We start from the raw sequence: 13,548 nt of genomic DNA on the forward strand, positions 1-13,548 counted from the left end.
CCATGCCCCCTAATAGCACTCACCTATATAATGGCAGTTTCCCAGATCTTGACTTTGATGCTATTCCTCTGTCCAGTATACCCTGCCTCACTGTCTTTCTTGTAATTTCCTGCTTATTAACAAAACCTCATATTAAACACTGCCCTTTGTAAAGCCTCACAGGCTCCCCAGGCAGCCTAGGAGTAGGTTCCCACTGCTGCCCAGGCTGCCACTGGGACACTTAATTGGGCTGTGATGATCTGTGTGTCTTTCTTCCCTTTCAAACATGAGCACCCAGCAAGCACAGGACTAAGCATGGTGCCTGACAAATAATGACAGCAAAAAGATGTTTGTCATTTCAGTAGACTACTGAATGATAATCCATTCATTAGTGTAAGGAACTGAGTTGTCTACGTGGTGAATGAATGATCTTAATACCAACTTTTCTTTCAGAATTATTCTATATTCATGAAAAAATAAATCAAGTAATGCCATCTACAGAGACCTTTAACATTTATCATTTAATACAAACAGCCTGAGCACAGTACCTTCATTTCCAAGTGCTTAATAATTAATTTTTTTCCTTCCTTTTCTTTCTCTAATAGGTGATTGAACCCAGGAGCACACCATCAGTGCCAGAACTACATCCTCAGGCCTTTCATTTTTATTGTGAGACAGGATCTTGCTAAGCTGCCCAGGCTGTCTGTAATCTTTCTGCCTCAGCTTTCTGAATAGCTGGGATCACAGCTAAGTGCTTAACAATTTCTGTGTTCAAAGCAATTATTTGTAACTTTCCTATGGGTTATGCCTTTTCTGTACTCTACACAGGACCAAAAAACCTTTATCATTCACCTCAGAAATTCCGGTTTTACATAGAAAATGTAGATTCTTTACTTTAAAAAAAAACTTGGCTAATAGAAACAAAATTAGAATAACAAAACTTTTTTGTCTAAAAACATTCTTCAGATCTTATGAAGGTTAAAGAGTAAGTAAAAGTGAACATGAATATAGAAGTAAGTGTGAACATGTAACATTAGTAGAGGTTCAAACACAGTGCCCTCCACTGACTAATGACTTCAGTGACTACAGCTGACAACAGGAGTGCAAATGGGTGCCTGCTGGTGACTGCTCACCCAGTCTCCCATGCTGCGTGCTTTGGCACAGGGTCAGCACAAGGCAGCAGGGTATGTTTGCATTGACTTTGAACTCTGACCTGTGCCCTCTTCCTGAGCCAAGCCATTTTAGTGACCTGAAAGACTCCTCTAGGGAAAGACTGATCACATTTTCATCATTGAAAAGAACCTCTAGCAGGTGGTCATTTGAAAAGCATATGCCCTTTCTGTAATTTTGTTCCTTCAGTTATCAACTTGGTAACCTTTTTTGTTTTTTATCACCAATGAATCCAATGAATGATCCATATTATCCCTGCCCTGTTAGGGTGGCTATACCTGATTTTGATGACTAAATAAACAGAACAGCCTCTTCAACCACATCCATGATAAGAAAAATTATTGGAAAGACCACTGCTTGCCTCATATGGGTAGAAAGAGTCAAACTAAACTATAATTTGTTATCAGGAAAAAAAATTCCACAAGGACCCCTCATTTAGAGATTGTCCTTATCTAAATAAAGTCCACTTAAATTCCCACATCCTTAATAGAACACAGCAAAATGTAAGCTTTCCCTTGGAGAAAGAAGTGCATGGATTCTATCACAAGACATGATACATGGCAGCAAAAGATTTGATGATACAAATGGGGTTTAAATAAGTAGAGGACTATGAAGACTGCCTTGGTTCAAATGCCTGGCAGCTTCCAACAGATGCCCTTGCTCCAGTCACTCGCCCTCTCTGATTCAGCTCAGTACTCTCTTCTATGACATCTCACTCATACAGCTTTTAGCAGGAACTGAACTTAGACACTGGTAAAATGTTCATAAAAGCTGTCCTCATGATAATAGGAAAATGGTTAGCTCCAGTACTGGGTGAGGCTGACAGTGAGAAAGGCCAGGTAGGTGGCCTGATGTGGGAGGGGGAACTTGCCTCCAAGTGGTGTTCCAAAACAGCAGCCAACCCCCACAGCACAGCCCACCGTCAGGATATCAGTGTAATAGTACGGCTGCTACTAGGGAGAGAGAGAGAGAGAGGCAGGAGGGAGGAGGAGGGCAAGGGGCAGAGGTGGGGGAGACATGTAGGGACAGCAAGAAGGCAGAGTTAGAGGCCTAAGTCATAGGGAATCATCATGGTCCCACTGCCCCTGTGACTCCCAGGCCAGGAGAAACTCAGTGAGTATGACAAACAGGAAGTGACCTCGTGGCTCAAGGCCCAAACTGAAGATGAACTAAAGTTAAGCCAATATATACCAGGCAGGTAAGACTATAAGTGACCAGAGAGGGCTAGAGATGGGGACACTCGTGGTGAGAGTGGGAGTAGCAAAATAGTCAGGAGAGGACAGGCAGAAAAGTGTCAGCAAATTCTGCATGAGACAGCAATTATTCTCAGAAGACTATCCAGCCCTTTGATGAAAAAACACAGGGGACTGAGGTTATGGGTGATAATCTCTGGTCACTCCCTGGATGCCCACCCACCAGCCCCTTTGGTGAGCATGACCCTCTCCACCCTTAAGCTGTGACAGCCACTCAAACCTCTTCCAAGTCTGGCTCAGGCAACTGGGGTGGGGAGGAAGTGAAACTTGCCTCCAACAGGGGCTGCAAAGCAGCATCCCACGCCTACCGCGCAGGCTGGCACCAGGAGGTCAAGCTGCCCAGGCACGGTCTGCAACAGAGAAGCACGCGGGGCCAGGGGGTGGCAGGGTGGGACAGGCGGGAGGGATGTAAGCAAGATCAGGGTGGGGGTCAGGAACTGCAAAGGGACAAGGGCAGCACAGGAGGGATATCAAGGGGAACTGATGGAGGATCCAGCGATATGGATTAGCAGGGTAACATGAGGGCAGACCAGCCCAGTCACCATGGTGGGGCACGGATCAGGACAGGTGTGCGCTAGGAGGACAAGCACAGGCTAAACGGAGGCACTAGACAGCTCATGTGGGCAGGCAGGGCCAAGGAGAATAGGAGTGTGGTTAGTGCAATGTCCCCTCCAGCATCATGGCCAGCCTGGAGCAGAGGCAGCCCTCCCAGCCCCCTGTGCACACGTGGCTGGCTTTCTTCACAACTGGCGCCTACTGTGTTCCAGTGTCTCAACCTTACCTCATAGACCCCACAGAACATGGACATAAACTTGCTTAGGACAGCAGCACAGATGCTGGCGATATGAACAAAAGGGCCCTAGAAGAGAGGGATAGCCAGGGCTCAGGGTGAGAGGCTGCAAGGCAGGGAACGGGTCAGAGGGTTCAGTGAAATGAATATTTCCTGCTTCAGGCACTGGATGAAGTGCTGGAAAAGGGGCAGACAGAAGTTCTGCCTCTGAGAAGCTTCATCAGAGAGGGAGATAATAGACCTGCATGTTTTCATTTCAGATAATGCCAGCTAAGAGGCCAATGAGGGAGGGTGAGAGAGAGATGGGGTGGCTGAGGGCGGGTGGTGACATGTGCTTAGATAAAGGTAGCCTGGTGAGGCCCCTCCTTGGGCCTGTTGAAACAGAGTAGCACCTTGAATGAAGTGAGTGAGCCACAGGAGTGTCAGGAGGAAGAATGAATAGAGCAAGTGCAGGAGTCCCACGTGGGGATGAGCTTGGTGTGGTGGAGGGATGGGAAGAAAGCCCTGTGAACCAGGCACAGTGAGCGGGGCAGGCTGGGAGGCTGGAAGGTTAGCAGATGGGAGGGTGTCATCAGCCCAGATCTTGCAGACTAGGGTGAGACCTTCAGATTTTAAGTGGTATGAAAAGCTGCAGAGAAGTTACTGATCAGAGGTCAGATGTGACCTATTCCATTTTAAAAACATGACTCTGGATGTGTGGAGTGTCCACAGCAGGGGGCAAAGGGTACATGAGGATGAACTGAGACCAGAGGGTGACACCTTGAAGAAGCACAGCCTGTTTCTAGGTCTCTGTTTTCTCATGTTAAAATAAGGGGATTGTGGCTAAGGCAGTGGTTCTCAACTAGGTAGAGGATTTCACCCCCCAGGGACATTTGGCAATGTCTGGGGGCATTCTGGTTGTCATAACTGGGGTTGCTATTGACCTCTATGGTTAGAGGCTAGGGATGATACTTAATACCACGCTGCACAGGACAGTACCTCTAGCACAGAATTTTCCAGTTCCAAATGCCAACAGTGCCCAGGTTGAGAGACTGATCTAAAGGAAAGCCCCCCAGCTCTGACGTTTTTGACCTGCATCCCCAGGAGGGGACCTTCCAGTGTTTCCCCTCCCTGTTGCCTCTTGGCTTTGCCTTTAGTCCATAACTGCTCCCAGAGTGCCCCTAGATTGTTCTCTCTCTCTCCTCAGCTCTCTCCCAGTGCACACCAGACCCACCTCTTTTCCCACAGGGATGCCACTGCCCAGCCCAGCAGTCAGGGCCACCACCTTGGCCACAAAAGCTTTGATTGTGAGGTACTCCTTCAGGACAACCCCACGAAGGATTGTCTTCATTTCAGGGATTCCAGAGCCTGAAAGGGTTAAAGAAGGGTCATGGACAAGTTTGAGCTGGAGATTAAGCAGGAGATGGAAGGGAAATGGGGGTTGGGAGGACTGAAGAAGTTGTCCTGGAGGGGATCATGGCAGGGCCCCCAAAGGGCTGGAAGTGGGGCTGAAGGATGAGAGGAACAGTCTGCAAGCAACACGACTGTGTGGACTCTTCTAGAAAGTTCTCACCAACAGCCTGGGGAGAGACGAGCTGGCAGAAGAGGGCGCTGAAGAGGATGAGAATAAGCGGGAAGGTGACCCAGGCCAGGTACTGCAGAGGAAGGTTGGGCTGCATCTGGGCGTAAGTCCACTTGTAGGCTGCAGGGACACAAGCCTGGGGTCAGGGAGGAGATGCTGACAGTTATGGTGATCACTGCCACCCACGTCTATAACACTGCATGGCAGACATACTGCTGGTTGTGCTACCAGGCTGCGGACATCCTGTTTGCCTCTCCTCAGGGATACTACTTTCATTTTACATGTGGGAAACCTGAGTTGCAGGAGGTGAGTTCCCTCTGCCAGTGGAGGTAGGTGTTTGGGCTGTAAGTCACACTTGAGAATAGACTGTAGCGCATGGCTAGAGGCCATGGGGTGACCAATCCACCCACCTGGCCAGAACTGAGGGGTTCCTGGGACTCGGAACTAAAACTGGGAAGATCCTGGGGGAAACTGGAGCAAGTGGGTTAACCTATTAGAGGGGTGTTCACTGCAGGTGGAAGGAAGGGACATGGATTTGGGCCTCGAGTCTTGATGGGTTTGGTCTTGTCTGAGGTCAGGTGCTTCAGACAAGTTGTGTCTGCCCTCCGTACAGCATCCCCTACCCAAACACATCCAGCATGCCCTAGGTGGAAATCCTAGGAACAGCCTCTGTGTGGGGAGAGCCGAGGGCATCGGTCCCGAGGAGCCTACCCTGAAGGCTCTTGGCACTGACATAGTCCATGCACCAGCTGACCAGAGCCATCAGCAGGCCCAGGAGCACCAGAAAGATCCAGTCTTCCCCCAACTTCCTTCTCACCACACGTCCCAGGCGGTGGATACAATCTAGGAAGAGGAAAGGGTTAAAAAAAAAGGACAAACGCAGCCCAGCAGTCACTACCTCAAGTGTGCGGTTGAGGAGTAGAGGGGAGGAATTGGGCTCTAGGGTCTTGTGTGTGTTGCTGAATTCTCCTTACACCTCTACCAACTCCCCCAAAATCTGTGAATTCCCCTATAAAGCTCCTGTTTCTTGGGAGGGTAGGTGAGACAGTAGGGAACAAGGCTCAGTGTGAAGGAGGTGGGTGAAGTGCTTTTCCCTTAGCTCCTAGAGGAGGGCTTCTATGAGTGTGTGGAAGAGGGAGGTACGTACAACGGAGCATCCAGGGTACTCTTGTAATCCCTGTACCTCCTATTCCAGAGTCCTTTACTCCTCAGTCCCCATCACCTTGACATTTAGAATAGTGGTCCTCATCCTTGCTGTCCACCGTAGAACTGGAGCCCATCTTCTTGGGCATCCCCATATCCTGTTCCTTGTCTGAGAATTGCTCTTTTTGATGGCCATAAATCTGGATGGAAGGAGAATGGTCAATGTCTATTCAGCATAGACAAAGGGCAGCAAGGAGACTCACAGACAAGAAATAGAGCTCTTTTGGATCCGGGGTGTTGAGGGCTGCATGCAGGGTACTTTGTGGTTTCCCTGCTCTTACCTTTCCACTCTCCAGTCACACATTTCCTGCTCTTTCCTGTCCATCCCTACCCCCAACACACACACACACACACACACACACACACACACACGCACCCCTTCTTTTTATCCCTTCCTCACCCTGTACTCATCTTGGTCCATGGTAGCCTTCATCAGGGAGGCTAATTCCCACTAGGTAGTGGAGACCCAGAGAACCGTACTTAGATTGGGCATCCATAGCTGGTAGGCATTTTAAGTGTCACTACGCTTTCTGTAGGACTCTATAATTTCCAAGACCCCCAACTCCCTGACACTGACTTCCCTCCTAGGGTCACTCTTTGAACCAGGTGAGGATGAACTGGCCAAGCTAGCACATGACTTTTATTCTTCATTGACTCATAAAAATTGCACATGGGTACGGAGACAAATGACTTGGTTATACTGCCTGCTGTGAATGCCTTCCTGTGGCACCTGGATTCTCTGTTGAGCTTGGATAAACCCCATCCATCTCATTCCCCAGCCTTCATAGGCATAATGAGGAATCAGGTCTGATAAGGAAGTCAATCAATCTACTTCCCAAAACAAGGTAACCAGGCCCCACTGTCATGTGAAGGGGTAGAGAGGCACAGTCAGATCCCAAAGCCTCCTCTTGACATTAGCATATGTGACTGTGAAGTGCATGTAAAATGACCACTATTAACTGCCCCCTTGTCCCCCACTACACTATCTCCAGCCTCTAGGACCAGGTGCAGGCCAGGCCATTTTGCTGATTCTGGATGAACCACCTAGAAGAGATCTGATTTCATAACATGAGCATCAGTTTTATACATGGTCCGGAACCGGCACACACTCATTGCTCTGCTCTCAGCTGTTTCGTCTCCTAGGATGAGGCCAGTGGCCCAGGGAGTCAGTGTTTCCCTCAGAACCCTGCCTGGGACCCAGAGTTAGAAGACACTCCCAGTGGAGTTCAGAAAACTGGGGCTGCCTTGGCTCCCTGAGGTCCCAGGCTGGCATAGCTTAGGAAGGGTGTGCTTCCTACCAAAACCGAGGCCGGGAGGTGCTACAGGACCAGATCCATCGTGCTGGTCCAGCACTAACCACCACACTGAAGCAGGGGAGGGGAAGGCAGAATCAAAACCCAAGTCTCTAAGTGATGCCATGCCTGGGACATGTTGACAGTCTTCTGTGCATGTGAAGAGTTGATGAAATGAGGCGGATGAAATGTGGAAAACTGTCATGTACTTGGGGGTTCATTATACCATCCTCCCTGCTTTGTGTAACTCTGGAATTTCCCCTCATAAAAATCCAAACTAATTTTTTTTGCTTTCAAAGACTTGTGGAAACCAGCTGAACCCCTCTCCAAACCAATTTGTCATTCTTTCCCATGTGGTTTCATGCATGTTTGGCCAGTGTCCTCACTGTCACCAGAAAGTGCCCTAACTGCACTTTCCCTCAATTTGTCACCCTCCCCCGTCTAGAAATGACCAGTACCCTGTTGAGAATGAGGGTACTCACATTGTGTTCCAAGGCCTGGGTCAGAGGCCACAGTCAGGTGCCACCATCTCCAGAAACCACTATCTCACTATTGCAGCCTACATGACATTTATGTCCTGCTCCCCAAAAGTTCCACCAGCCCTGTGATGCCTCCACAGTTTCCCTGGGGGACTGGTCAGGGCTGAGGATCCTCTTGACTCCAATGCTGTGAATCACCCGCACAGCGCACCCCTCAGGCTTCCAGCCTCACACCTACAGAAACATAGGCTCCCTGTCAGCAAAACACTTTCTAAGTCTGATCTGATCCTCAGGACACCTTCCGCTCTCGGTCTCTGCAGTTTCTGTGGCGAGAGGTAGACTTAACAATCGTGGCCTGTAAACTTTCCAGGGTGATTTCACCACCTTCCTTTCCTTGGGCCCAACTCTATTTCCTCTCTTCTAGATGTCTGAACCCACTGATCCCCACCCCTGGAGGATGCTTCTCCCTAACTAGTTTGCCAATTCCTTTCTAGGACCAGCACCTTTCTAAGTGGTTCACACTTAATAGGTTCTTATTTCCTCAATCTTGGCATCTAAGAGCTTTCCCCCACTCCCTACCCCCTGTGGTGCTAGGGATGGAACCCAGGACCTAGTGCAAGCAAGACAAGTGCTCTACTACTGAGCTGTGTCCTCAAACTCCTAAAAGGTGAATACATCTCTCTGCTCATTTTGACATGGGTAGGTTTTTGAATACTGGCAAGATACCCAGCCTGTTTTCTCTACTTGTCTCGACTCCTTTCTTCTGCTTTCTGTAGAAGAGTTCGTGTGTTTGTGTGTGTGTGTATGTGTATGTGTGTGTGTGTGTGTGTGTGTGTGTGTGTGTTCTGTGGTAGGTTGCATGGCAGAAATCCCCCAGGGTCTGCATGTGGGAGATGCTGGTAGCACAGAGCATGTGGGCTCCAACTTGAATCACTCTGTGTGGGTTACGTAAGCACCAGCTCCTCCTGGATCTGTTTCTGCCAGTTCCCCACAGGAATTGGTTATCCTGTTAGTAAAGGCTACATGAATCTGCACATGTATTTCTAGAGTGCACACTTAGGTGAGTCCATACCCTTGAAAGGGTTTTATAATTTGAACATATTACCATGGACTTTTTACAAAGTTGAAAGGTGCTCCCTCTTTTCACCTAATTCCTAACTCACCCATCCCTGGCCCCACCTTCTCCCCTGTCCACCGCTTCCCTCCCCTTAGGACTTTACCTGGGTGGGGTGGGCGTTGTGCCGGGGGCCTGTGTCCTTTCGGAGCCGATGCTGAAGGCCCCCGTTCTCAGATGGCAGTCCATAGCTGGTGCAGTGTTCAAAGGGCATGTACTGGTACTGGGGGGCACTACCCCACCAGCTTTGTTCACCCCCATGCCTCTGTAACTGGGATCGCTCCATGTGGCCTGCCCCCCAGCCCTAGCCAGGCCTTGGCCTGCTTGCCCCTGTCCTCCCCCCAGGGCAGCTCCTTAAGCTTCTGCTCTCGCCTGTCCCCAAGGCGTCTGGGGCAGCATGCCCACCTCCAGCTATTTATAGATGCCTCCCCATCACATGACATGCCCCCCCCCCAGCCACATCTGATCTGCTTGGGGTCGAAGCAGGTGTCAGTGTAGTGCTGGGATGGGGGTTGGGATAAGAACCTGTGGGACAGCCCCACAGGGAATTCCCTTCACAGGCCAGCAGCATTGTCCCCTCCCTAGTCACTAGTAGGTTTCCAGGCCCAGGTCAGTGATTCCTCTATAAATATCGCTGGGGCAGGGTAGGGAGCTGCTCAGTGTGTTCTCCAGGCTGTGTGCTGCACTGGTCTGTACTAAGGCCCTGGCTCCCACCTCTCCTTCAGCATGTGGAAGGCCAGGGGTGCGGTGCAGAAGTAACTAGAAGGTCTGGAAACGCTGGCCAGGAAACTTACCTGGGAGAGCAGCTGGTGCCTCTCTGCCATCTCTCCCTGTTGGGTGGTCTCCAACTCGGTACCTTTGCAGGGTTCAGGTCTCACCTCGATCCTGTGCTTCTGTCTGGCCGACTCTCTAACCCATTCCATTCCCTGCTGACTCCTTCAGCTCTCTGCCCTGGTCTGCCAGACGCTGCTAATAACCTTTGGTGCCACCCCCTTGATCCCATCCTTATCACCCTCTGGGTGTGGAACACTTGAGGGAAGCACTGGTAATAGCCTTGGGTTCTCGAACTTCTCCCCTTTCCCAGACCCACATGTATCAACCACATGGCCAGCCCAGATCTACGCGGAAGGACTGAGCTCCCACTTAAACTGTGGTGCCCTTGACAGCTCTGTCAGCGCAGGCAGATAACAGGGAGAAGCGGAAATAAGCCAGAGGCAAGGTGGTGGGAAAGGAGTGCTTCCCATGATGAGCCAACAGCAAAAGACAAAGGGGAAGTCACCTCTTTATTCTTCCTCTTTTAGGCCAATAAATAATTTTTGACCGAGGCCTATCTGCTCCATCCAGCATTGGGTCTATTTCACAGACTTTCCTAAGAAGATTCCTTCCCAATGATCTCATTATAGATGAAAGCTATAAACTGAGGCAAAATTTAGGATCCATCCAAATTCAAGGACCAGGAGGTAGGGACACCAAACGTCTAGCCTACAATGTTTAATTTTGACCTAAACTAAATGGAATCACCCAAACAATCGGGAAGATGGATACCATTAAAAAGTACCTTTTCCAGGTGCTCAACATTTCTAACATTCAGAGAAATGAAATCAAAACCACGAGATATCACCTTTTAGGATGGCTACTATCAAAAAGATAAGAGGTAAGTGTTGGAGAGTATGCAAAGAATAGGGAACTATTGTGGACTCGGGTGAGAATCTAAACTGGTACAATACTTATGGAAAATAGTATGGAAATTCCTCAAAAAATTAAAAATAGAAATACCATATTATCTAGCAGTCCCACTTCTAGGTATCTGCCCAGAGACAAATAAATCACTCTAAGAGATATCAATACTCTCTTGTTCAATGCAGGACTGTTCACAACAGCCAAGATATAGAAACAACAGATCAACAGATGAATGTGATATGCATATACAATGGACTATTATTCAGCTTTAAAAAGAAGGTAACTCTGTCATTTGTGACAACTTGGATGGATCAAGAGGACATCATGCTAAGTAAAATATGCCAGAAACAGAGAGACAAATACTTCATGATCTCACTCATGGGTGGAATCTAAAGCAGTGGAACTCACAGAAGCGGAGAGCAGCGGCTGGGCTAGGGGTATAGGTCCTGGGGAGATAGTGGTCAAAGGATGTAAGGTTTTAGTTATCAAATGAGTTCTGGAGATGTAATGTGTGTGGTGAGTATAATTAACAATACTATACTAAGTGTCTGAAATTTGCTGAGGGTAGAGCTTAAGTGTGCTCAACACACACACACACACACACACGTACACACACTCCCGGGTAACCGTGAGATGATGGTTAACTACCTTGATTATAGTGATCACTTCACAATGTATACGTATACCAATACATCAAGTTGTATGCCATAAATATGTAAAATCTCTATTTGCCAATTATATACCAATAAAATTGAAAAAAATCTCGTCTTTTCTACCATTAGTCCCATAAATCCTCAGACCTATCATCCACCCTTCGAGATGACAAATGTTTGTGATTGCTTGAGGGACTAAAGGTTCTGTGAGGCTACCTGCTCTTACTGCAGACAGTAGATAAGGCAAGCTCTAAGGAACTGGTGCGAAATGAAAGGAGCGCTTCCTCAACAAAGAAAATAGAGTGAAAAATGACATTATATTGTTGGAGGCCTTCAGAAACAGAAAAGATTTTTCACTTGTTTGTGAGGTCTGGCTCTTTTAAAGGTAATTGGTTTTTGTACAAAACTGATACAACTATCAGATGCAATTGCTATTTCCTTCCTGCCCCTGAGAAACTCAGCCTGATCTCGATTCTCAGACTTGGAGGCGGAGACCAGAGGGGTCAGGAAAGTGCTCATACCTGCCAAGTGGAAACATGCAGTCCTGAAGGAAAGCAGACTGCCACTCTAAGAACCAGATTCTTATATTAGGAGAATCAAGAACAAACCTGCGGCTTATGGAATTGCTGTTTGAAGGAAGTTATACAGAGTGGCCACAGGGGGCATAAGCGGGAGGGAGGTTTGTTTGGCGGGTAAAGGTGCTTGTATAGGATAGTCCTATGCATCTCCCTTGGAATTTAGGTATGGATTTTCTGAGTTTTTCGTATTTTCCAACTTTAAGTCCAGCCTCCCCAACTGATGGGGCAATAAATCCGACAGTCATCGTGTTATCCCTCTGCATGGCTGGCAGCACAGCACTCATGCTCCGCTTTCTGAAATTTTAGCAAAGCAACTACAACTACCTCTGAGACACTTTCTCTTTGTAGAAGACCCCACTGGTGCTCATTTCTCCTCTACTCCTTATTGGGCTTTGCTCTTTCAGGACTCCTTGATCCTAGGCTGGGGATGTAGCTATCATTATGATAGAAAGCTTGTCTAGCATGTTTAAGGGGCCGAGTTCTGGGTTCAAGTCCCAGCACAGGGTGAAAAATCCTTGGTCTTTTTCTATCTGTTCCCAGCAGATTAGGATTTCCCTGTAGTAATCAGCAGGTCTCTTTCTACCTCTTCTGGCTTTCCAAATATGATAATCTTTTTCCTGCATCACATTTAATCCTCATTGGGGCCTTTGAAGACAGAGACCTTTTCCTCATTTTTAAGTAAGGGCAACCGAGGTTCAATGTAAATTATCTGGGCCAAGGTTTCTAGTATCTTCAAAGGCAGGGCCAGATTTGAAAATCATACCTAGAAAGTTGTAGAATCCAAGTTCTTAATGCTACATTTCATTTATGATAAATGATAATTGAATCTCTGAGCCTCGCTTTCCTTCTGAACAAACCAAACCAAAAAACAGTGGGAAGTCCCTGTGGGACCTGGGGAGGCGGCAAACTCCTTGCTCAGTGCCTCCCTAGGCCCTGCACTCCATCCCCAGTAGCCACTCTCCTGTCTTCAGACAGCTCTCCCTCCTCTTAGGTTCACAGCTCTGGTCTGGTATATCATTTGTTTCATTTCTTCCTGTTTTCCTTTTCCGTTTGTGAAAACAGGATGGGGAAGGGCGGCAGAGGGCAGCCCCCAGCTCAGGGAGGGGGATAATTTTAGAAGAGAATCCCCTGGCAGAGGTAAGTGGGGGAAGGGAATTGAGTTGTGAAATTCAACCTGATGCCCTGATTCAAGGGCAGGTGGCAAGGACACGAACTTCTGCTCAGCAAACACTGTTCTGTAATTCCGAAGCTTTCCCGTCTTGAAAATGGGTTCTTACTCCCAAGATTCCTGCAATTCCTTAAACTTTCCTAGATTCTTGTATCCCTGACAGCGTGACCAACTGGTTTCAGTCCCTTTTTTGTGCTCTTTGCCTCTGGTATTCTTTCACACTGGATCCCCTGTCTGGTGACATGCTTCAGCTTAACTATGCCCTTTCCCTCTTCTTAGACAATTGCCCCCCCGCCCCACTCTGTACTCCTCAGCAACTTTCCCCAAGTCCCACAGCTATTTCCCACCCAAATGCTCCTACAGAATTTTTAATCTCTTGCTAAACCTCTGAAGCCCACCTCTACCTGCACATTTGTCTCTAGACATATATCCCAAGAGCACAACTCAGAATCCAGTGCTTCCATGCTGCCCTAGAATTCTTTTTTTTTGGTACCAGGAACTGAACTCGGAGGCACTCAACCACTGAGCCACATCCCCAACCCTATCTTGTATTTTATTTAGAGACGGGGTCTTAGTGAGTTGCTAAGTGCCTCGCCTTTGCCGAGGCTAGCTTTGAACTCGAGATCCT

The 13,548-nt window shown here is 48.2% G+C and overlaps 1 protein-coding gene across 1 annotated transcript in view; it reads right to left on the reverse strand.

Annotated features, from left to right (window-relative positions):
* Clcn1 (chloride voltage-gated channel 1) overlaps positions 1-9,230 on the reverse strand; it is a 30,776-nt gene extending 21,546 nt beyond the window's left edge. Inside the window, exons 1-7 of the mRNA XM_015493741.2 lie at positions 8,948-9,230; positions 5,976-6,096; positions 5,465-5,596; positions 4,745-4,873; positions 4,406-4,539; positions 3,184-3,261; positions 2,021-2,099 (exon numbers count right to left, since the gene is read on the reverse strand). Coding sequence (XP_015349227.1) covers positions 2,021-2,099; positions 3,184-3,261; positions 4,406-4,539; positions 4,745-4,873; positions 5,465-5,596; positions 5,976-6,096; positions 8,948-9,127 — 853 coding nt within the window. The 5' untranslated portion in view covers positions 9,128-9,230. The remainder of the gene's footprint in view (positions 1-2,020; positions 2,100-3,183; positions 3,262-4,405; positions 4,540-4,744; positions 4,874-5,464; positions 5,597-5,975; positions 6,097-8,947) is intronic.
* Positions 9,231-13,548: the final 4,318 nt, after the last annotated feature.

Source organism: Marmota marmota, unplaced genomic scaffold (genome assembly GCF_001458135.2).
Source record: "Marmota marmota marmota unplaced genomic scaffold, marMar, whole genome shotgun sequence".
Classification (NCBI taxonomy): domain Eukaryota; kingdom Metazoa; phylum Chordata; class Mammalia; order Rodentia; family Sciuridae; genus Marmota; species Marmota marmota.